Source organism: Artibeus jamaicensis, unplaced genomic scaffold, assembly GCF_021234435.1.
Source record: "Artibeus jamaicensis isolate MK-2021 breed Jamaican fruit bat unplaced genomic scaffold, CSHL_Jam_final contig_519, whole genome shotgun sequence".
Classification (NCBI taxonomy): Eukaryota; Metazoa; Chordata; class Mammalia; order Chiroptera; family Phyllostomidae; genus Artibeus; species Artibeus jamaicensis.
In genome coordinates this window covers 42,211,782-42,238,076 of record NW_026521871.1, presented here as the reverse complement: position 1 = coordinate 42,238,076, position 26,295 = coordinate 42,211,782, and the positions used below count along the sequence as shown (strand labels likewise).

Sequence of the window (26,295 nt, the reverse complement as noted above, 5' to 3'; positions counted from 1 at the left end):
TTAGAGGAGTCCAAAGATGCTTTGTGAGTACAGATTTCTCCAGTTCGGGGCTAATGTGAGCAGAATGACCACTAGGTCTATCTGGATGCCAAGCAATTTAAATGCACTGCCTGTTTCTTAACTGATATTGTACAAATTAAAGGCAATCCTTGCTGTTTTCTCTTATTCCATAGCAGGGAGAAAACCACACCAGTTTTTAAAAAATATCATATGATATAGAGATTTTATACCACCAATATTTTCTAGCAAAAGAGACATTTGACTCCACTTACAGCCACTTGCAGAACCATCACAAACAATATATTCATCATTCAAATTCAATGTCGTTCTTTATCGTTTTGGGATTTGGGGTTTTTTTGTATGTTGTTTTTTTAGCTATGTGCATGAGTTGTTCTCTTTCATACTCTGAAGTTCTAATTTATTGACTAAATTAAAGAAAAACTAGCTATTTTAATAGCAAAGTAAATAACCAATAAGTCAGTAAGAACAATGGCAGCCTTTAAATCAAATGACAGTTCACCACACCTTAAACAAAACATGCTTTTACTATGGTTTCAAATGCTAAGGAAGCAAAACCTTTTAGGTTTATTGTTTTCTTTTTGCCTTTGAACTTATGAAGCAACAGAGTAAACAGTATAACAAAGGGTGAACAAAGAAGCATTTGGTTTTCAGAACCTATCCAATTCAATTACTGTGAATTCCACCACCTGCTACTGTGACGGAATGAGCTTTTCCTCTAAGACATCAGGTTTATAGGCCTTCAGAAAATCCTTAGGGCTATCACACAGTCAACACCAAAATGTGTGAAAGAAACATTCTTTAAATACTTATACTTTTTGATATTATCAAAGCCAGTCTCAATAAACACATGCCAATTTATGAAATACACATTCCTTAAACATTTATATGTACTCAGACTGTATTAAATTATATGTGTAGCAGCTCTAGAAAATATGGTTCCTATGAGAAGAAATCCAAGTTCACAGCCACAGAAAAATGTGCCTGATATACATGCCAAACATTATAGGGTACAAACATGGTCGCATGTAATTTTGAAAATTTTTTTTGAATCATAGGTATAAATAACTTTATTTGTCAGCTAAAAAATATATTTAGAGATATTTTCTAATTTGTCCAAGAGAGATTATTATTTGGACACTTTCTTGGTATAGATTTTAATTGGAAAAATACTTGAAGAAAGTCCTTGAAGTGTTTTTTTTTTAAATCTTTCTTTTTGAAATCCTGTATGGATTTGAAAGGATATTTATTATGCTATTGCAATTCTATATAAATTTTTTAAAACTGAACATACCCATATTATATTTTTCACGTTATAATATTTCACATATCATTTAAATATACAGTGTTCAGCAGAAGTAATGCCTGCTTGAGTATGGTTAAGGATAATAATATGAGTGTAATAATTTATTCTTTTAATTTGAATATTTCACCTAAAATGTCATATCAAGTGCTTGAGTGTATTGTTATGTCACAGAACTAAATGCTTATGATTTTGTAATAAAAGATTTTATAATAAAAAGGGGCATTATTTGTGCCAGACCCTGTATATTACTGTATATAATTTCCAATATATTTATAAAGTCATGGGTAAGTGCCCTAGCTGGTGTGGCTCAGTGGATTGAGTGCCAGCCTGCGAACCAAAAGAGTCGCTGGTTCTATTCCCAGTCAGGGCGCATGCCTGGTTGTGGGCAAGAGGCAACCACACATTAATGTTTCTCTCCCTCTCTTTCTCCTTCCCTTCCCCTTTCTCTAAAAATGAAAAAATAAAATCCTTCAAAAAATCATGGATAAGTGAAAATGGCTAACTTTAAACCAATATAAAGTATAATTCTACATTGCTAAATAAATATTCTCAGCTATAAACGTTTGCATTAAGGGACTCTGGGAAACATGAGTATGTGTCTGTCTTTGGTACCCTTAGTGATTCTATAGGCCTGTAAGACATATACCGGTCTGGTTTGTTCATTTCATTGATGAGACATCAAATGACCCCAGGGAAGAAAAAAAACCTTTTGGAATTTGAATAACCACTCTGAACCATTCTGTTTCCTCCATACTTTGCCTATATCCCCCACCAGAATCCTGAGTCATTTATAATCTAAATAAAGGACACAAACTAATCACAGCAGCTTGAGGGGGGAGTAAGCACCAGATCTTTGCGCTCAGATGGCCCTCAAAGGCAGTAGTCTTGTGATGAGTTTAGGTGGGATAGGAAAAGTCTACTGAGGACTTCCGGAGCAGGTGCATCTTGGGAGAAATGCCTGACTGAACCTAGTGCGGTAAGTAGAGCACGCATTATGTATATTAATACAAGTCTGATTTTTAAACTAAGGACTTAAAGGCAATAGGGATTTCTGTTGAGTTATAAGCCATGGGTTCATTAAAAGTAATATTCAGATAATGGGTGAAAGCAATATACCTCTAGCATTTTATTTAAACTATATCAAACTTTATAAAAATTAGTTTACATGTTTTCCCAATAAAATAATTTCTGCAAAAGAGTTAGAGCTGTAGGTTATAGTATTACATGCAGTCAAATATAAATACATGTTAGAAAAGCAAGGCTAGCTATTATATCTAATGTTTGTGGATAGTTTCACTTTTGCCTGTTCTGTATATCGACAGCGATCACAAGCCAATACTGAGTAGATACAGGGTGGGGCAATAGTAGGTTAATAGTTTCTCACATGGAAAGTAATACAATAATTAATATATAATAATAATATAAGAAAAATTCTGTTTCATGTATTCATAACTGTAAACTTTTTTTGGCCATACCCTCTCTATAACTATAAAACACTTTTGAGGAAAAATTTGCAGCTGTATAACTCCCAAAACATACACTTTTCCATTTGTTACAAAGATTTCTCAAAACTAACATAGAATAATAACAGTAATAGAACCCTATAAAATATTTAATGTGCTGGACTATAAATAGGTGTGGGTAGGATATGGGACACAACAAGAGCCTTTATTTTAGATGCTGAGATAGAGTGAGAGTCCGACAGGAGGTTAATTTTGTGCTTTCTCTTTTCATCCCCAAGGAGACTGGCCCATGTACTTTTTCATACTTCACTAAACACTAACTTGCATATAATATGCCACATGTTCAGCAGTTTATGAAAAACTGAATTCATGCCACTTCTTTAGAAACAAAATTAATAAAGCCTGTCTTCATAATATTTAGTTTTGATTGCTTAGTTTCGGTCTGGAGGCAAAGTTGCAAACGATTCAGAAGCAAGTGTCTAGGAAAAGACCAAATCCAATTTGTGTTCTCTAATTACAGGCTCGACGCTCTCAGCGATTCTGTTTGAAAAAGGCACCTCACATGCCCTTTTATTCTTTCCTGCAGAAAGCAAAGGTCAAGGCAAACTCAACTACTGCCTATTAATTAAAGAAGCAAAGGTAACATTCTCCCCTAAGTCATTGTTCTTTTCACCTGATACTACTTTACATTGGTGATAAATTCTACACTGACAAATAAATAAGTAAATAACATGTGACAAACTCAGGTTTCACAGAAAGAACAACCAAAATATAAATACAGTTGAAAGCAGCTCAGTTTTTCTGAGAACTGTTTTTGCTATTTTTTTCCTTGAAAAGACAATAACAGTTTTGGAGAAATATAAAGTTCATAATAATCTATCATCCATATTCCTGTCGTCTCAACACAAACATAATCATTTGGCTTACTATAGCCAGTATTTTATGCTACAGACAACATGAGGTATTGTTGAGCATCATCCATGTAGAACTCATTTACTCATCAATGTTATTCATCTATATTATAATTCATCTACATCAGTATTACTCACATATATTGTTATCATTATATAGATGGAGAAACTGAGGCACCCAATGAAGTTGAATGATTTAGCGTAAGTCACACAGCTACTAGATGGCAAGGTGGTGCTCTAAGCAAAGAGTCTGGCTCCAACACAGACATGATACACAAATATGACTCTCAAATACTTACATAACTCCATATTTATTGTACTGGCTATTTTATATTCTTCTATATTTATTTAACCTACAATAACCACTTTCATAGTAGACACAGTTTAATCCTCTTGACTGTCACTGCAATGGCTATATGAGAGTTGCATGCATTCTATCAGCTAGACTTGGGACATTTCTTATATTTGCCACAATACAGAGAATAAAAAAGGGCTAAGAGTGTGCATACATATACACTTAAAACAATATGTTTGAATAAAGTACTTGGGACAACATCCTCAATGGAATTACTAGTGTCAACAGTATAAATAGTATGTCCTTTATTGTTCTCTCCACGCTGACATTTTAAAAGGCTCTACCAATTTAGCATGCTATAAAGAAGAATGGGTGAACCAGTTTCAAAGAAACTAGCATCAGATGGCCTGCACATCATAATGTTTGCTCCATGAGAGGATATGAACTATCACTGCAAATTGCTTTAATTTGCATGTTTTTGATCTTTTGCCTAACACCTGGAGGACACAATTTCCTTGTGGATCTCTCAAGTAGTTTTTTGTTTGTTTTCTCTCTAACATCCCTTCTCCCACTGGAGCTGTGAGTGGGCATCCTCCTTGCTCTTTACTCCATGTGGTTTCCTTCCTACCTAAAATCTCCAACCTAGAATTTCATCTCATAAACTTTTATAACCAATGAATCTTCATTTTCTTTATTGTCTGTAGAACTCTGGTATCATTCCTCTGATTTTTGCACAAACACCTTCTGGATCAGCCACTTTTTCCAATATTACTCTTGCTTCAATTCTTGGCTACTTCAATACATATTTGGATGGCTGTTTCAATGCCTTGTCTTATCAGTTACTAGTAACCTCAGTAATGGCAGAGCCATCTTTCCCAATCATGAAAGCTCAACATGCAGGCTTCATTTTATGCATCCTTTTCTGTCACCTTTGTATTTCCCCTTGATAGAGAATATTCCATTGTACCTTTGCAAACACAGTAACCCCCCTTTCTATTTCCCTAACAGTGTTTGGGTGACTTTCCTCATTTTCCTCTTGATATATAGATTTCAGATCTGTATTGCTCTTTTTCTGCTCCAGTTTCTCTCTTTTGTAATCTGATTACAGATTAATCAGACTAATCTGATTTCACTTACTTTTCCCAAAATACCTGTTCTGAAACACCATAGGATCCTAGCATATCTGCTAAAAAACTATTAAGGGGTTCATACAGAACCCCATAATTCTGTTCATACAGAATTAAGTTCCAAATATTTAGGATAACTTTTTTTAAAGCTTCCAAAATCTTGACCCCTTCCATTTCTTCTACCAATATCCTTACCTGTACACTTTCCTTTTCCAGATGTGTGGGTCTGATCAATCACATTCTGAAATTCTTTCTCCTAAACATCAACCTTTCTCAAGCCTATCACTGTGCTTTGGCTTTATAAATGTAACTCCCCCAAAAGGGGTCTCCATAGTCTCTACCCACAGTATTTTGCAGACACCTCTCTCATAGATGCCTCTGTTACACTCTCACATATATTGGGCTCACATACTGATCCTCATCATTTTATTAGTGTTAGTTTCTTGGTTTTCTTGATTCTTTTCAACAAGAAATTGAACCTTCAGATGACAGGAACCATGTCTTATTTCTTTCTTGTAGTACCTGAATACTTGGCATATTTATAAGTTTATAAGAAACATGAAGTGTCTTTTTAAATGGCTGAATTAAATCTGACTACCACTACCCAAGTAGGCTTGGGTAGATTGGCAGTGTATAAGTGTTTATTCCTAAAAATTGTGCACATTCTATTTCTATATGAAATAGAGGCAGTGTTTAGAACGATCCTGGCTCACCCTACTTCTTATTGTCAGTATTGTAGAAAAGAGTGGATTACAAGGACGACAAATAACGTGCTACAAGAAGCATTCCAATTTTCCAGTAAGGACTGAGTCATGTAAGAGACACCATATAGATTTCACAAATAATATAATGCAGCCCTTAAAAGAGTATTGGATTCCAAGACATGAAGAAACATGAGCCACAGACATAGTGAAATACTTCAGAAATATTTCTGCTCCTCTAAAAAAAAAAGCCTTCACAAGATACCAACTTTGAGATCCCGTGAGGTATTTACAGCTAAAGCTTATACACAGTGGGCCCATCAGTAAATTCATTCCAAGTCAACCTTTGTGGCTAAAGCTTAAAGAACAGATAAATTACAATGTGTTTTGCATGGGTAAGTTTTTTTCCCAGAGTTCCTCATTTTTATATAGGAAATCAATTTGCATCACTGATAATTTCATTCAAACTGGACAACCCAAAGTTGTTAAGAGGTAATTTAGTTTTATGTTGAAGCAATTTGGTACTTGTTCTAACTTGTGATTTTCATTTTGTTTGTTAATGAAAAAAATTAATGAGCAATGTTACTAGAAATACAAGTCATGAAAGCCTTGGCATTATCATAGAGGTTTGCCAGGTACTGCACTTTGTAATCACTGTGTGTCCGGTGCTTGGACCTCCACCTGGGAGGAGCTAGCAACTGAACAGCACAGGCCAGAGCTAAAGGTACAGATGCCCTCACACATACCTTTGCACTGATTTGTGTTTTTGTCAAGAATTGCCTTTGTAGATACAATTTTTCCATACCTGAAAGAGAGAGAAAGAAAAAAAAGTTATCATAGACCAATGAAGGCACTTAAAACACCATAACAAGCGTGGCCACACACACAGTTGAGCTGGAAGAAACCAAGCAAACAAGTTCTGTGCATCCCATTTCACACTGGGGTGATCTCTTTCCTCCAGTTCTTTGCTGTAAGTTGAGAGTGTACTTCCCTATGGAATCACTAGGTTGAACCTTCAAAAACAAACCTGTTGGGCTGTCACAGGTGGCTGAAAGAGTATCATGTGTGGCTGTGATCAAAGTAAATCCTGCTCTGTGGATGCATGGAAAGAGCAAGGGCCCCGGTGCCAGGCTGGACAGCGCTGGCATCCAGCTCTGGTGCTGACCTAGTGTGGCAGCCATGAGCAGTTTCTCACAACCTCTCCAAGGCAGGATTTTCATCTGTATTATGAGAATTGTAATGATTGCCTTTCTGGATTAGGGTTACATTGAAATGTCAGGGTTTTCTATCAGTGCTCCTCAGGTAAATAGAAATAAATAGATGTATTTAGTTAGTTACTTTACTATTAAAATATATATTATGCTATGAATTAATTGAGAAGGACTGAGTTTTGTATTCTCAATGCCTGCTACCAAAGGTAATAGAAATTTAACAAATGCTTGCTATAAGCAAATAAATTATCCAATGGTACTTCATCTAAAATAAAGTGCCTACCATAAATATTTCTATACATCATTAATATAGTCATTATTGTATCATCTCTTGCAGATGACCTACTCTGGGCTTTGTTTTTAAAATATGGCTAATATGGAGAATAAAATTCAATCTCTTTGAGCCTGTTTCCTGAGCCATAACTGATGGGACTGAAGAACTTGATTTCCCAACACCCTGGTCTGCTTTAAATTCCACAAAGGGTGTGCCTGAATCAACATAAAAATATGGAGAAGTTATAATGCAAATTTAAGTACCAAGTTTAATAATAACTCACATCTGTTCAAGATTTCAGCCACTGTCACAAAATATTTGGCAGATTTTTTTAAATCTGTGTTCCTACATATAAAAATATATGGAAAATATTAAACTTTCCACATATTAATGAACTGAGTTTCCTATCGCCAATGTTTTTTTTTCATTTGTAAAATTGCCTTTTACAATTTCATTAATTATTTAAAGTAGTTTGATGATCATTTGCTAAAATTCTAGTGTTGATAATGCAATAGTGATTAAAAATACCTTTGCCTTTTAATTTTTAGATAACTTTTGACTGAAGATCAACTGACTGTGCTCTAGAAATGGATGGATTGCATGTCATTATAAAAGTGATATACCTCTACAACAGGAGCTGAGCTATTGATAGGTTACAATAGAAATAGGAATATTTTTATGAAATCTGATGTAAGGGTCTGAGATAATTCCTGCCAGTTACCTACAAGCTCCACCCTTGTTAAAATCAGCTGGAACTTAGAGTTTCTCCGTGATGAATTGAGAGTATTTTGCCAGAATCACCCTGATGTTTCAGCTATACACATACTTGCATCCCTGGTATCACTACCTTCCCTTCACCTCTCTGACTTTATTCCTACAACTAACTAAATCAAAGATTTCCAGGAATGGAATTGTCTATACTATTTTGAAAATGTAGAAAGTATGGTCTAAAAGATCAGTAACTTGATCAAAGTCACACAATTTATGAAAGTTACATCAGAAACTTTGATATGAAATTCTTAAACTTGGTACAGTGCCCACCTATAACATCATGCTGCCTCTAAAATAGAGAAGGTGAGGACTTCCACCAAGATGGAGGCATAGGTGGAAACACTTTGCCTTCTCAACCAACCAAATCTAAAAACAACAAAGTTTTAGCAACAATAAACACAGCCAAATCACAGATAAATGAACAATACAGAGTCCAACAACGAACCACTCAGCTAGAATGGTAAGAGGGGCAGAGCCAGCAGTGGAGTGGGTTGGGCAAAAAAGATCCCCTGACCCAGGCAGCCAAGGGCAAATCCCAGGTGTGGGGTAGCAATGGGCGGACCCAGGGAAGGGGTGTGCAGCTGGCTGACCGCTGTCACACATTTGCATGCAGATAAACCAGCAAAGGAGCAAGCATTGAGACAGACCACGCAGGCCCCAGTGCAAGGTGGCAGGCTGACTGAGGTCACACGTTTGCTTGCAGATAAACCAGCAAAGGAGTGAGCAGTGAGACAGACCAATCAGGCCCCAGCGGCAGGAAGCAGCAGAGGGGACCACTATTGCTCCCTTTCTGACCTCGCCCCACATACAGCATCACAAAACAGCTACCTGGGTGGCCCTGCCCTGGTGAAAAACTAAGGCTCCTCTCCTCATACATAACAGGCGTGAACAGACCAAAACATGGCTCAAGAACAACTCAGAGCCTCAGAGCCAATAAATCTAAGCGACCAAGAAATTGCCAACTTATCAGAGGCACAGTTAAAAACACTGGTGATCAGGATGCTCACAGAACTGGTCGATTTTAGCCACAAATTAGAGGAACATATGAAGGCTAAACTAATTGAAATGAAGGGAAATGCACAGGAAACCAATAGTGGTGGAAAGGAAACTGGGACTCAAATCAAGGGAGTGGACCAGAAGGAAGAAAAAAATTACCAAACAGAAAAATATGAAGAAACAAGAATTCAAAAAAATGAGGAGAGGCTTAGGAACCTCCAGGACACCTTTAAACACTCCAACATCCAAATTATAGGGGTACCAGAAGGGGAAGAGGAACAGCCACCAGTGGAAAACTTATTTGAACAAATAATAAAAGGAGAACTTCTCCATTCTGGCAAAGGAAATAGACTTTGAGGAAATCCAGGAAGCTCAGAGAGTCCCAAAGAAGTTGGACTCAAGAAGGAACACGCCAAGCCACATCATAATTACATTAGCCAAGATTGAAATGAAGGACAGAATCCTAGAAGCAGCAAGAGGTAAGGGGACAGTCACCTACAAAGGAGTTCCCATCAGACTGTCAGCTGATTTCTCAAAAGAGACCTTACAGGCAAGAAGGAGCTGGAAAGAAGTATTCCAACTCATGAAAACCAAAGACCTACATCCAAGATTGCTCTATCCAGCAAAGCTTTCATTTAGAATGAAAGGACAGATAATGTGCTTCTCAGATAAGATCAAGTTCAAGGAGTTCATCATCACCAAGTCCTTATTATATGAAATGTTAAAGGGACTTATCTCAGAAAAAGAAGATAAAAAAGATGAACAGTGAAAGGACAGCAAACTCAGTTATTAAGAGCCACACCTAAAACAAAAGCAAACTAAGAGGACAGCTAGATCAAGAGCAGAACCATAGAAATGAAGATCACATGGAGGGTTAGCAACAGGGGAGTGGGAGAAGGAGAAGGGGGGAGAAGGTACAGAAAGTAAGTAGCATAGATGGCAGGTAGAAAATAAATAGGGGGGAGGGCAAGAATAGTAGGGAAAATATAGAATCTAAAGAACTTGAGACACGTGGACATAAACTAAAGGGAGGGAAATGGTGGGGGAGGGGTATGCAGGGTCAAGGAGAATGAAGGGGGAAAATAGAACAACTGTAATGGCATAATCAATAAAATATATTTAAATAAATAAATAAGTAAAAATAAAATAGAGAAGGTGCCTGTATCAAATCTTCTAGTTCAATCAGCCTTCACTTCTTTGGGAACCCAGGTACTAGACTCTAGGGCAATATAATGCAGTAGTTGAAGGAATATACTGTGATGACAATCTGCCGTCATTCGTATCTCAGCTCAGCCCTGGTGTATTTGGTTGGCTAAACCTTACGTGTTCTTTATGTTATTCCATCATCTATAATAATGTAAATCTATTTTTAAGTATTGACTTAATATTATTTATTAAAATTTATACACATCCCTTTAAATATAAAAAATGAGTATACTAATCTCTACCTCATAGGGTAGTTGTAAAGATTAAATGGGTTTTATTAGAAATGCTGGTAACAGTGGCTGGCATAGAGTCAGTACACATCACATATCAGTTCTTCTTGCCACGAGTCTCTGCTCTATAAAAACATCTCCAGTCTTTGTCGTTCTCTAAGGTGGACAAGAGGTGAATGAGGGTAAAATTTCTGTCCCAAGTGGTGCTTAAAACATTACTACTTAGATTGTCAAAACCTTCCATTAAAAAATTTGGTGGGTAAAGATATGTGTTGAAAAAGTAATTTGCATTGACAGTTTATATTGTTATTTTCAATGTTAGAGATTTCACTGTACTTCATCATGGAAGTACCCACAAGTTCAAAGCTTTGTTGGGGTTTAGGATGACTGAAATGTCTACTCCCTCATGTTACAATCATACAAGCCCACTTTCTACAAATTTCCTCACATCCCTACCTTTTTCACACCCCCAAAACACACACAGCCTCTTTTTAATCTCAATTTTATCCCAAGAGTTTCTCTTTTAGAAAAATAACCAGTAAAATAATATCCTGTTTGAACAGTTTCTTTAGTCAACAATGATTCAAGGTACCTATAATCATTTACATTAACTAAGGTAATGTTTGCTAGATTGTGGCTACTCAGACAAGTAAACATTTACAAAATTATACTAGACAACAAAAGGGGGAACAAAGGCAACAATTACTGAAAATTTTTTCCCCACACAAAGTAACATTAATACAGTATGGGTAACTAAAAACTAGAATAAGAAAAATAATTTAAACATTTATAAGCAACTCACATCAAACACACAAACTCTTAAGACAAAAATCTTCCTTAATTGGTTACTAAAGATATTCTAGAATTTTTTTATAGACATACCTTCTAAATTAAAATTTAGCCCTGCCTTCTAAAGAAGAAATTAAAAATTACTATATCTCATAATGAATTGCATCTCACAATGAGACTTTAAACGTATGGTGAGCACATTGTCCTACTGTGGCATGATTACAGAGATATCTCCCTCTTCATTTACTGGAGTGTAAGTAAAAAATGGTTACAATTTCTTTAGAGCCAAAAAACAAATAGAATGCTTTCTTGTGGAAAGCATTTGCAAATATTTAAGCAAGCGACTTCTTCTCTTAAAAGACAATTATTTTCCAAAAAGTATTACAATACTACTAAAAATTGGAAAAATCACACAAACACATACACACACACACATGTGTGCATGCCAAAAAGTAAATTATGCTATTTCTTGATTTCCTGATTCCTAATTACACTCTAGACAAGACTTTCCAACAGGACAGAATGAGAACACAGTGGGACACAACTTGCCGACCTTGCCTGAGTCTCTGGAGGTGCAGGGATTCTACTCCTTGGCTCCGTTACAACAGCCTGCGCTACCAATGACTTTGCAAAGCTAGACTACACTTTAAACAACAAAAGGAGGTGTCTAATGGGCCACTGGTTCCAATTCATATCCGAACTCTCCCTAGACAAACAGGTCCTTTCTGCATGACTGGTGCTGAGTTTTCCATGCTCTGAGAAGTTAACAGCTGATGGAGGTAAATAAAGCTTAGACTTTTTTATGGCCCAAAACGCAATAAACACAAAACCAATGTAACATCCCTGGGAAGAATGATAGCCACTCTCTCTTCCTGAGGTTTTGTCAAAGTTTACTAATAGGCTACAGTAAAAACTTCCATATAGACATACATTTTCACACACTCAAACAGAAAGAAATATATATTTTTGAGGTAAAAGGTGTTACTAGACATAATTACCTCACTTATTTAGTCTTCTCTTTCATAGGGTTTAGGTTAAAATCTTAAGAGTTCATAAAGTTTTTTTTAATGCCAACTGTGAGTAGAAAGCAAATCTGATATAGGAGAAATATGTGATCAAATTAATGAAAGATGCCTGGACAAGACACGTGAGCTTGGGTCCCAATGCCTGCTGACTCCAGGAGCTCCCAGACAGATCCAATTATGCTTCTGTGCTTTTATGTCCCACAGCTAGAAGAGATACAGTATTACCCACAGTCAACTTCCTGGGGAGTTCCACTTCTCGGAGGGAACAAATAAAAGAAGTGAACACATTTTATACCATAAGTCTTTCCATCTGGGTGTTTAGTACTGTCTGCAGCCAATGTCAGAAGCAGCCAGCACAGGCTTGCTAGGACACTTTCAACAGTAAAATATGCAACTTTGCATCTTATCTACATAGTCACCAACTATCCTGAGTGCCCGTACAGTTTCCAAAGGTGACCAGGTCCCAAATAATATTTTATTTCATTCTAACAGCACCCTGTAAAAAAGGAGCCAGCCTCTAATAACTACCCACTTATTACATATTGATTTTTCATAACTGAATTTTATAAGTTCATCTGTCATCTACCAACTCTTTAAGATACTTTTACTTTAGCTTGTCAATACAAGTTTTATATTACAATTTTTAAAGAAATAGTCAATTTTTTCTGGCTTTTATTCTCTTAAGCAGCATCTGAATCAAACTATATCTTGATACACAAGGTGTGTCCAGAAGGTATCCAGCCATGTACTATGCAAAATAGAGGCATTTATTGCAGGAAATAGAAGATATAAGAAACATTGTACATAGGACAATGATGCCTCAATCCCCTTCAAAGCAGGCATCTTGGGACCTCACACAGTTCTCCCAATCACCATCATCTGTCCCATTGTATTTTCTTGAATCTCATTGACGGTCTGAAATCTCTTCCCTTTCAAAGGTGATTTGAGTTTTGGGAAAAGCCAGAAATCAGGAATCTTGGCTGTAGCAGGGCTGAGTCACCTGGTTGATTTGATGTTTCACCAAAAAACTCTGCAGAAGACGTGATGCATGAATAGGTGCATTGTCATCATGAAGCTGCCAATCAACAGTTACCCATAGTTGTGGCCTTCTAATCATCAGAATAGTTTCCATGGAGGAATGTTCAAGCTTAACACAAAATTTGATGCAGACTCAGTCATTTGGAATGTGACGGCCATACAATACACACGCTCACATAATGGTGTCTACTGACTGACTAGTCCCCACTGACTAGTACAGTGAAGTCGTCATTGTTCATGCATATACAGTCCAGTCCACTCTCCTTGGCTGCCGGCTTATGCTGATGTCATGCAAAGTGCTCTCATTATATTAACCTTTGGCTGGACTTTTTCTGGACAGACCTCACACATGACGATTCCACATATAAGCCTAATTTAAACCAATGGCATCTTTTATTTTCCAAAGCTAAAGACAGAAGAGAGTTATTATGGGTCTATGCTTTATGAATTATGAGGACATTAGGTTGATGAGATCTTTATTCTATAAAGAATTTATTTTTAAATCCTTTTGCTGAATCACCCACTGTGTATATGAATTCACAAAATACAGGCAGAGACTGAAAATCAGTCTCCACAGTCTCTTAACTCCCAGCTAACCCATTATTCACATGCCTTCTATATTGATACCAAACTAGAAAGAGGTATTACCTTTATTTAATTAATGAAATATTATCTTTTTTAAAAATGTGTTTGCTTGCCTACTTCTATATAGATGGTTAATTCATTCTTTGGCATTTGGAGATGTTCATGTGAAGGCCAAATAAAACAGGTCTTCTAAGGCCTTGAGCCTGAGGGTTGCCAGATTGTGATGATGGCACTGGTATCTTCCAGCTGCCCTTCTCTTTCTAAATAATAAAGGTCCCTCAAGGGTAAATGGCATGTTCTGACTTCCATGTCCACCAGCTATTTCTCCCAAATCTGAATCACTGTTGTGCTCACAGCCTGCATGAAAATCACCCAGCATTTTCCCTGGCTGGTGTAGCTCAATGGGTTGAGTGTGGGCCTGCAAACCAGAGGATCATGGTTCCATTCCCAGTCAGGGCACATGCCCTGGTTGCAGGCCAGTTCCCAGCAGGGGACACACAAGAGGCAACAATACATTGATATTTCTCTCCCTCTCTCCTTTCCTTCCCCTATGAAGATAAATAAAATGTTTAAGAAAATCACCCAGCATTTATTATTACTATTATTATTATAATTATGTATTATTTTACTGTTTTATGACATTGTCTGTTTGTTTCCCAGGAGACTGTCTTTTCAACCAGAACTTAATTTTTCAGGAGTCAAGATAACATTTCATGCTTTTCTGATGATTGTCAAAATACTCAGTATAGAGTTTGAGGCAGAGTAAACCTCTATAAAAATCTGTTGATTTTTAAATAATTTTTTATGAACCTGACAGCTCTTCCAGTTCAGAAACACCTACTAATGATTGGCCTACATTTATATGCGCACACACACACACCATTCATTGAGCAGGAGTTATGTGCAGCCACTACACAGAGCACATTAGATATTTTATTCCTGATTCTCACAACTACTTAATAAGTTCATATTATCATTTTCATTTTTAAGATTAAAAAATGAAAGTTATATTAAGTTACTAGCCCACATTGACACAGATAGTGGGTTATATTGCTTATATTAAACCAAGGAGCATTTGGTTGTAAAATCCATACTCTTTCCTTGGTATCACACTGTCCTTAATGCATAGCAAACAAACCAAGATCAAACTCAGTCCTCTGGCCAGTCATGGAGATGCAAAAACATATGAAAGTCATTTGCATGTGTGGACATGATTAGTCCCCAGAAGGCTGAAAAATGACCACTACTCATTACAAATAGTGCAGCCAGACATTCACCATTGATTGTCAGAACTCACTTCCAAAGTAATGTATTCTTTACAGAAGCTTATTTGCCCTGGCTTGTATGGCTCAGTGGATTGAGTGCCAGCCTTCAAACCAAAGGGTCACCCCTTCAATTCCCAGTCAGGACACATGCCCTGGTTGTGGGCCAGGTCCCTAGTAAGGGGTGTATGAGAGGAAACCACACATTGATGTTCTCTTTCTCTTTTTGTCTCTCCCCCTTCTCTATAAATAAATAAATCAAATAGCTTTAAAAATTATTCAAAAAAGAAGTTTATGACTTCACAGCATGTAGCACATTCTAGTCCATCTATGAACCTCACATCAAACTGGATGCAGAACGGAACACATAGCTTTGTGGCAGAATTTACACTTGCTGTTCAGGGAAGACATCACACCTCAGTTTCTGAAAATCCTGATATCATCTGTTGCCTCAATAATATTATCAAAACACTGCATCACATGTATAGTAGTTGGTCCTTTTAAGGGGCCAGCATTTTACCAGCACTGCATTGTATCTTACTAGACTGTACCTTTTCCTATCCTAATATTAAGGATGAGTTCTTCAAGGGTAGGATCTAGGTCTCATTTATTCTATATCCCTAGCCTTATACACAGGGTTCACTCAATAAATGTTTATTGAATGAATGAATAAATGAGTAAATGCCACATATTTTACCCCTCATCAGACAAGACAATCAGAATGGCAATGGAGTCAAATAAATATAGGCACAGACGTAGTTCCCCTTTGTAACATGGCCAAGGGCATATCTTCCTGAGAATGATACAACACCTTCTATACCTTATATTGAGCACATTCACTTCTTTTCATTAAAAAATAAATAATGAGCTGTAACATCACTCAACAGCCAAACTGAGAAATCGTTTTGAAGTCTTTGTAAAATCTTCAATGGATTACATTATTTTAATTCTGTAAAGACATTCAAGAAAAATAACATAAAGTACTGAAATAAAAATTTATATTTAGCAGCTGCTCTAAGCTTTTTAATGAATACACAGTTTTTACTATTTGTATGAGGAAGTGTCTAATGCTAAGAACTCAAGGACTTATTTCTCAGGGAGATCTGTCTTTAAAAGAATGATAGCTTTGAGCTGTCTGCAGAATCTCTTTGAGCTCCATAATATTTAAAAATGCATTTCTGTAATTAAGTAATGTAAGAATGTCAGCACTTCATTGAAAAGAATTAGAACTCACAAAGAGAAAACCAGACAAAGCCATATAAAATAGAAAGAAGTGATCTAAATAAGATACCTTTCATTTTTTAAAAGCTCACATGCACAAAAGCAGAAAATATATATATCAAGCCCAATTTTAATGGAAAGTAACCTTCTCCTTACCACCAAAAATGTGCGCAACAACGTGCCCAAAGAAGTGAGAGCAGAGTCATTTCTGTCATCAAATCAATCTCCTTGCATTAAATATTGAGAATTATATTGAATAAAGCTGTTGTGTGCCCCCCAAGCAGAGTCAGTCCTTGCAGCACTATTGGAAGAAACCCACTGCCCAATGGATATTCAATTAATTCATGCTACCATAAATTAATGCTGTAGTCCAATGAGCTACATGAAAATTACTTGCTTTTAAGATTCTCTGTTTTATCCACAGTGCTTTTAAAATTATATGTAAAATAGGTAAGACTAGGTAAGTAGGAACACAAGAAAAGTATGCATTTTGAGCATTCTATTAATGATAAAGTAATGGTAGATCATCAAAACTGTAATTGCAGGTGTGATGCTCAGTCTTTCAATTACCAAATGCTCAGAAAATTTAGGTTGCTGTTAGCAAAAGGTTCTGGAAAACACAATTAAGAAAGTGAGTAGATTGTAAAATTCATGCAATGCTCAACTCAATTCTCAGTGATTTCTGGTTCATCCGCCTTAACCCTTCCCACTCTTCCTGCAGGTGAGCACAGACACCCCTCCCCCAGAGCACGTCTTTCATTCCAGTGGGGACAGTGGTTTGCATGACAAGGAACATCCCTAGCACATTTTTTAGTCGGTGCCATTTGGGAAGCTCATGGGCTAAAGGAAAAACACATGAAAAATTCAGCTGCTCACACATCAGGAAGATTATCATGTCTCCTTACAGCCTCACTGTATCTGATCAGCTCTCATTTAATAAAACTTGAATATATTGTCTCTAACTTCCACTACAAGGCCCCATATGAAATTCTCAGTGTAATGTAATATTGACATTATTACAATACACAGCCTTGTGTTTAGCCTTTCTTGAGAAACCTGTGACTATGAATGTCGTGTTTAAGCACAGGTCATGTCCTATAGGACTTATGGGGAGACTCCATGGTTTACACAGATTTATGCAGCAAAGACTATATACTTAGCAGAAACACTAAACACTTCACGTTGTGGTAATATTCCTTCAGCAAAGTTAGAACCAAGTGTTCTTAACTGCGGTGTAAATAAGAAAAACAGAAACTTATAAAACTTAATCACTTACAGACAAATGCATTCTTGCTTGAGTAATCATTCTTCTTATTTTATGTGTTTATTTGTGCCTTAAGAATCCATTGTGGGCAACATTTGCACCAAAATTAACTCATTATTATTATATTATATGTATAATGCTACTGAAGTGGGCTGCGTTCTCATCTTAGTAAAAAAAAATCCAAGAATACTTTTGTTGTAACAGTCCCTTGGCCCTCCACAGTGCTTTACATAACTTATATTATGTCAGTCAAGGAAGACAGTAAGTTCGGTTTTTCTTTCTAGCCTCTATTCTCATCACTCCCCCAATGGAGCCTCCAAATGCATCCAGAGCTGATTACCCCAAGTTTCTAGGATGTTCCCTGCCACACTGAATGCTATTCCCTCAGCCAAGAATTTTCTTTCTTTCCTTCTGCCTCTCTAATCACCAGTTCCTCTGCCTGCCACCTTTTTGATCCTCTCTTCCAGAAGGATTTCTCTCATCTTTCAGATGCGATAAGAACATCTCCTCTCCCAGTGCCATCTCCATGACAGCACTGTCCCCACTGTATGGTGAGCACAGGTTTATTTCTGAAATTTCCTTGAGAACAGAACTGCCTTCTTTCTTGGTACCACTGAGCCTTTATACAGAAGGCAGCAGAGAACAGGAGTCTGATAAAAGCTATTGAACAGACAACGATGAGGGTGCTGATTCCTATGTAAATAATCAGCTTTAAAAAACAAACTCAATTTTTTCTTTTACATTTACAACATATGAAATTATTAGATAAGCTGTGTTTCTTTTTCCTTGTATTAAACATAGTTTATGCCCTGACCAGCATGGCTCAGTTGGTTGGGCATCATCCCACAAAATGAAATGTCTCCTGTTCAAACCTGTCAGGGCATATGCCTGTGTTGCAGGTTCGGTCCCCAGTGGGGCATGTATGAGAGGCAACGAATAATGTTTCTCTCTTATATCTGTGTTTCTCTCCCACCATCCCCATCTCTCTAAAAATAAAGAAATAAAATCTTTAAAAAATTATAAGAATGTTCATTAGCAGCCTAAAGCAGGACACCAGTCCAATGGACAAAAATCAAGGTAATAGATACATTGAGTTTATTCAAACAATGGAATACTACCATAATGGGAATGGCAGGCTGTAACTACAAGCAACAGCATGAATGAGTCTCCGATAGTGAGCAAGATGGACAAAGGTACATATTAAATTATTCTATGTCTGTGAATGGATGTAGTGGTTATCCCTGGACATGGTCACTAGAAGGGACATAAAGGGGTTTTGGGGTGCTGGCCACGTTCCAGTCCACAGGGTGACTGTAGGTCATATGGGTGCATTCAGTTTGTGAGAATACACCAAGAAGCTGGACGATAATCATTAGCTTAATTTTCTGCCACATAGTATTCTTCAATAAAACATTCAGAAAATCATTGCAATGGTGGCAAAAGCTGATGATACTCTTTAATAAAGAGGAGACATAGACTTGGAGCAGCAACAAATATTTTTTCCCACCCATCCATTCCCTCAGGATTTTTACTGTACTGTTTAAAGGCTCTAGACTCCTTAATGTACACCCATTTGCTACAAGCTGACCAAAGAAGAAATATACAGGACTTCCGGCCAAGATGGAGGTGTAGATGGAAACACTGTACCTCCTCACACAACCAAGTATAAAGAAAACAAAGTTTTAGTAACAAAAACACAACCAAAACACAGAAAATTGAACTATATGGAAGTCTGACAAAAACAAACCATTCAGCCAGACCCATAAGAGGGGCAGAGCCAGTGGCAGAGCGGGGTCAGGCAGGAAATTTCCGCCAGACCAACCCTAGCGCACAGGCAGAGGTGGGCAGATCCCAGGTTTGGGGTGGTGACAGGCGGACCCAGTGAGGGCGCAAGGCGGCAGGCTGACCGTGGTCACACATTTGCTTGCAGATAAACCAGATGAAGGAACAAGCAGTGAGACAGACCACACAGGCACCAGAAGCAGGAAGCGGCAGAGGGGACCACTATTGCCCCTTTCTGACCTGCCCCCACATACAGCATTACAACCCAGAGACTGAGTTGCCCCACCCTGGTGAACATCTACGGCTCTGCCCCTCATACATAACAGGCGCGGACATACTAAAACATTATGGCTCAAGAAGAACTCAAAGCCCAAGAGCCAATAACTTAAGCGACCAAGAAATAGTCAACCTATCAGATGCACAGTTCAAAACACTGGTGATCAGGATGCTCACAGAACTAGTTGATTTTAGTCACAAATTAGAGGAACAAATGAAGGCTAAACTAATTGAAATGAAGGGAAATGCACAGGAAACCAATAGTGGTGGAAAGGAAACTGGGACTCAAACCAAGGGAGTGGACCAGAAGGAAGAAAAAAATTACCAAACAGAAAAATATGAAGAAACAAGAATTCAAAAAAATGAGGAGAGGCTTAGGAACCTCCAGGGCATCTTTAAACACTCCAACATCTGAATCATAGGGGTACCAGAAGGGGAAGAGGAACAGCCACTAGTGGAAAACTTATTTGAACAAATAATAAAAGAGAACTTCCCCAATCTGGCAAAGAAAATAGACTTTCAGGAAATCCAGGAAGCTCAGAGAGTCCCAAAGAAGTTGAACTCAAGAAGGAACACACCAAGGCACATCATCATTATATTAGCCAATATTAAAATGAAAGAAAGAATCCTAGAAGCAGCAAGAGGTAAGGGGACAGTCACCTACAAAGGAGCTCCCATTAGACTGTCAGCTGATTTCTCAAAAGAGACCTTACAGGCAAGAAGGGGCTGGAAAGAGGTATTCCAAGTCATGAAATCTAAAGACCTACAACCAAGATTGCTCTATCCAGCAAAACTTTCATTTAGAATGGAAGGACAGATAAAGTGCTTCTCAGATAAGATCGAATTCAAGGAGTTCATCATCACCAAGCCCTTATTATATGAAATGTTAAAGGGACTTACCTGAGAAAAAGAAGTTAAAAAAAACATGAACAGTGAAAGGACAGCAAACTCACAGTTATTAACAACCACACCTAAAACAAAAGCAAACTAAAAGGACAGCTAGATCAGGAGTGGAAACATAGAAATGAAGATCTCAAGGAGGGTTAGCAACAGGGGAGTGGGAGGAGGAGAAGGGGGGAGAAGGTACAGAAAATAAGTAGCCTATTGTTTTGTTATTGTGTAAAGAAACTTTTTTATCCATATCAAAGCATGGTAATTTGGGGGTAGGGGAGAGAAAACAACAGAAACTAAAATTCCTATATAAAATTAATTCTGGCAATAAAAATAGTTTTGAGAAGTGGCTAACATACACTGTGCATCTCATGCCTCTATTTATTTCTTGCAGGTTTACCTGATTCCTTCACCACGTGGATTCCTTGTGAAGCCACATGATTCCCCCCAGTTGGACTAGCAATGGTTTCATTGTGCCGTGGTTACAGATATGTGTTACATGATGGGGCTTCCCCTCCAGACGAGAGGCAATACAGTGTGTTCTGCTCAGCAGGTGGACTCTTGTTTCCTTGTTTTCATGTTAACTGCTGGTAAACCAAAGTCAGAGTCAATGTGTTTACATGGTATGCATTTTTCTTGTGCCATGGGAATATAATTGGTTCCACTTTTCTTTACATTAAAATGTAATAAAAAGCCACATTGCATGCCCATAAAGTTGAAATGCTATTACCAGCCTTCAGTCCACTCCTCACTTGAGTACTGACACTTTAATAAGTTGATTATTTTTTCCATTATAGAGGAAATATATCTCATAAAGTAAGATTTGAAAAACATAGGGAAAAATTTATAGTCTCATCACACAAACTATTTGCTATGTTGGCTATTTTCTTTTTAAAAATGTTGTTTTTCTTCTTTATATGTTCCATATAATCCTATCAGTTGTATAATGTTGCATTTTTAAGGACTTCCCACATGACTTCTAAGTATAAGGAATGTGTATAACATAAAAGTTCTTCCCGTACTATCAGCAAATGCTCACAGTGTAAGCCACACACACAAATAAGCAGGCATAAAAAAGTAGTCTCATCACTGGATGGTTTACCTGTAAAGGTGACAGCTCATTGACTGCATTTCTACTACCTTTTCTGGTATCAGGTACACCAATCCAGAGTATGTTAGCACATCAAAAAAACTTCAAAAGAATAAAGGCCTGCTCAGCAGACACCTACCAATGTGTGTATCCACTGGCTGCTTCAGGGTTAGTATCGCTGCAGCTATGTTTTGAATTAACATTTATTGCTTCCTTCTGAAGAGTCTATGTTTCTCAAATAACATTAGATACCATGGAGGTCTGAGTGTCTGTGTGTGTCCCTGTGCATGCGGTTTAGCCAGGCCTCTTCCCACAGCACTGATGGTGGGGTCACTAGGAGAAAGATTTCATCTTGTTTGAGAAACAGCGAATTTTTCTACCTAAAGTTGTTGAAACGCTGACTTCAATTTCCCACCTATGACAGTTGAAGATTATAGAGTACTTAGTATCAAATTGCACTTTTAAAACAAATCAACACTTTAAAAACTTTAAATACACACAACTCTTCAGCATCATTTTCTATATTGTACTTAAAAGGTCAAAGTTAAATCATGGATATTTTCAAATTTTAGTTTGTTTATATCCAAATGCTGCCTTGTTGTATCTGTGTCACAATTTATTATAACTCAGAATATTGCACTTATTATATTTCAAATAAAAATGATAAATAAATAAAGTATTTATTTTAATACTTTAGTTATTGAACCATACAATGATTGTCTATGATGTACAGGGGTGGGAAGAAAAAGTAGGTTAAGCTCTGACTGGTGTTGCTCAGTTAGCATTGTCCCACAAACCAAAAGGTCACCAGTTTGATTCCTGGTCAGGGCACATGCCCAGGTGGCAGGTTTGGTCCCCAGTCAGGGCACATTCAAAAGGCAACCAATTGATGTTTCTCTCTCACAATGATGTTTCTCTCCCTCTCTTTTTCCCACATTTCCTCTCTCTCTAAAAATAAATACATTAAGTTTTTTTAAAAAGGAGGTTAAATTACCAATTTAAAGGAGGTTAAGCTCCTTTAAATTAAAAGGAGCTTAATTTAAATTACTTAAATTAAGTCATTATTACTTAAAAGATACACCAGAAGTAAGGGCACAAAATAATAACAATACTAATAAGAAAAGCAGTACACCTAAATAATACAATAATTAATAAATAATAATACAAGAATCAACAGTTTTGCATACTCATCACTGTGAACTTACTTTTGCCCACCTCTGTATTATTATAGTAAATTATATCTTAATTTATATAAGCATATTAATAAATGTTTCTATATAAATAAATATTGAACATGTAAAATAGTTGTAACATGTAAAAGCTATAAAGTATTTTAGATTAGCAGACATCACAGAGCATAAGAACCCAATTATTGGTTGTGAATGTGCAATACTGTGCTTATGTTTCTCTAAGCCCCTTCCCTGCAATTTCCTCCCAGACAGCCGCCACCCTGTGTTCTGCTGTTTTCTATTGCATTATCATACATACAGAATATACATTTAGTTTTGCTCATAACAGCACTTCACTTAAAAGAAATCATAGTCTGCATATTTCTCTGCAACTTGCTTATTTTCTTTTTCTTTTCTTTTTTCAATCTTTTTTATTAATGTTCAAGAACAGTTGTCTGCATTTTTCCACCATCACTTTCCCCCACCCCAATGACCCCCACCTCCCACCCTCAATCCTACCCCCTGTCTTTGTCCACGGGTCCTTTATACGTGTTCTTTGATGACCCTTTCCCTTCTTTCCCCCATTATTTCCCTTCCCCCCCTTCTGATCACTGTCAGTTTGTTCTTAATTTTGTTGATTAGGTTTCAGTTATAGGTGAGATCATATGGTATTTGTCTTTCACTGCCTGGCTTACTTCACTGAGCATAATGCTCTCCAGTTCCAACCATGCTGCCACTAAGGGTAGGAGCTCCTTCTTTCTTTCTGCTGTGTAGTATTCCATTATGTAAATTTACCAGTTTTTTGATCCACTCATTTACTGATGGGCACCAAGGCTGCTTCCAGCATTTGACTACTGTAAATAATGCTGCTATGAACATTGGAATGCATAGGCTTTTTGAATTTGTGTTTCAGGATTCTTAGGACTTAATCCCAGCAGTGTAACTGCTAACTCAAAAGGCAGTTCCGTTTTCAGTTTTCTGAGGAAATTCCATACTGTTTTCCACAGTGGCTGCACCAGTCTGCATTCCCACCTCAGTGTACTAGGGTTCCCTTTTCTCGACAACTTTGCCAGCACTTGTTTGTTGATTTGGTTATGATGACCAGTGTGAAGCAGCATCTCATTGTGGTTTTAACTTGCATCTCTCTGATGGCTGGTGATGCTGAGCATCCTTTCATATGTCTCTGGGCCCTCTGTATGTCCTCCTTGGAGAAGTGTCTGTTCAGGTCCTTTGCCCATTTTTTAATTGGATTGTTTGTCTTCCTGGAGTGGAGTCATATCAGTTTCTTTATATATTTTGGAGATCAAACCCTTATCTGAGATATCATTGATAAATACATTTTTCCATACAGTTGGTTCCCTTTGCATTTTGCCAATGTTTTCTTTAGCTGTGCAGAAGCTTTTTATTTTCACTTTACATTTTAAATCATCAATTCGACCATGTTAATGCAAGAGGCTGTGATTCTTTTATTTTCACTGAGTTACACTGTTCCTTTGAACAAACAGTTCACAATTTGTTTATCAGAGCTTCTGTTGATTTTCACTTCATTTTTGCAATCATAAACATGGCCCTCATGAATATTTTCATATCTCTTCGCCGGTATGAACATGCAAGGGTTTTACTGGGCTCTCTGATCACAAGGATTGCTGAGGCACGCAGAACACGGTGCTTCCCAAGGTGCTGTTGTCATCAGCCAAGTAGCAGTTTCCCCACAGCCTCACCGATGCTTCATTTTGCAGACTTCTTCAATATTTTTGCAAACTACTGAGTTTAAAGTATGATCGTTTGCTGTAGGATTTCTAAGTTTTTCAGATCAGTAAACAATGCATTAATGAAATGAGATGGGCAACATCAAATTAGGCATGTCTTTTCTGCCATTTAGGAGAATCAATGGACTGTGACTTTGTTAAGTCATGAACTAGTTTCAATACATGATCTCATTTTCTAGAATAGGTGTTTGGAATGTCATATCCCACTATGTCTCTATTATACACCATGCTTTGAAGCAGAATCTTGAATGTGTGTGTGCGCATGTGTGTTTTAAAATAATAGAGGCAACTACAGAAAATGACTGGAGAACATCCCTATTTCCAAATACTTGGTCCTTACGAGGTTCCATCTCTTGATTATTTTGGTCAGTTGGAGGTAATTTACATTAGGTCTGGGGAAGACTCTTCTAGCTTAGAAAACTGACTCCATGCAAAATAAACTAATAAAGAGAGTATTCGAATAACAAGTATTTGACAGTTAAAATAAAACTATATTTTCTGGCATTACTGCACAAACAAAATTAAGAGCTGAAGTAAATATTCCTTTTCATTCAGATCGTTTCTCGGATATTATAAAGGACAAAGGAAATTAAAGTACTTTCTACCCTGGAACGCTTTAAACCAAAGTCTTACAAAGCCACTGTGTTCTACCAGGTACTCAGGATCAGCCACGTGACTTATTACAAATTAAGGTCACATGACATTTTCCCAAGTGTACTGGCCATGCAACAAGCTAAGCCTCTCCAAGGTAACAAATGGGTATTTGTGTGCAATTATCCAAACAAAGTTAAGGTCCATCAAGCCACAAGCGTTGCGGGGGATCTGCCACCGGGAAAGTCAGGGGACATGCTGATCTTCCGATCTTCCGGTTCGCCCTTCCTCTCTGAAGGATGGAAAATTTCAAGAACATCAACAATGTTGCCTGTAGACAGCTTGCCTGTGGTTTTAAGGTCATTTTAAAACCACAAAATCAACAAAACAACCCAATTTATGGGATCTTTTAGGAGCCCAAGTCACTGCCCCTGTGGTATATATTCTGTATTATACACACATGAGACCACATTGATGTAGAGAAACATAATAGCGGAAGGTAGTAATAGCATTCCTGGAGAGATTAAACTTTAACTAACAAGCAAAGAGATTAAATATTGTTTATTCCCCTACTCTAGTAAAATCCTATACATAGGTCTTCAGTACCTTAGGTTTGTAATATCATACCTGCATGCATTTGTCGGAGGCTGATCCTTTCACCAACAAAAGATGTTACATGTTTCAATCTCACATTCATGACCTTGCTATTCAAAGTGCAGCCTCTGGAGCAACAACACTGACATCACCTTGAACTTCTCAAAAAATGCACAATTTGAGGTCCCGCGCCCAGATCCACTGAACCAGAATCTGCATTTTTAACAAGCTCCCAAAGGATTTTATAAGCACATCACTACAGTAAACATACTGTTTATAACACACACACACACACAACTCATCAAATTCCACACATTTTTGTTGAACTGGGGAGCTACAACAAATTAACTTTCTGTTTAGAGATAAGATAACATTCAAGTTAGTAAAACTCTGCATTCGCCAAAGCTGACTAGCAGAAGGACAGATTTAAACTTCATGGG

The 26,295-nt window shown here is 37.3% G+C and overlaps 1 protein-coding gene across 7 annotated transcripts in view; it reads right to left on the bottom strand.

Moving 5' to 3' along the window:
* The window catches only part of RBMS3 (RNA binding motif single stranded interacting protein 3), a 624,147-nt gene that overhangs the window by 409,873 nt on the left and 187,979 nt on the right, over positions 1-26,295 (bottom strand). For all 7 annotated transcript variants that reach the window (XM_037132737.2, XM_037132981.2, XM_037133054.2 and 4 more), the window contains exon 3: positions 6,568-6,626. In XM_037132737.2, coding sequence (XP_036988632.1) covers positions 6,568-6,626 — 59 coding nt within the window. The remainder of the gene's footprint in view (positions 1-6,567; positions 6,627-26,295) is intronic.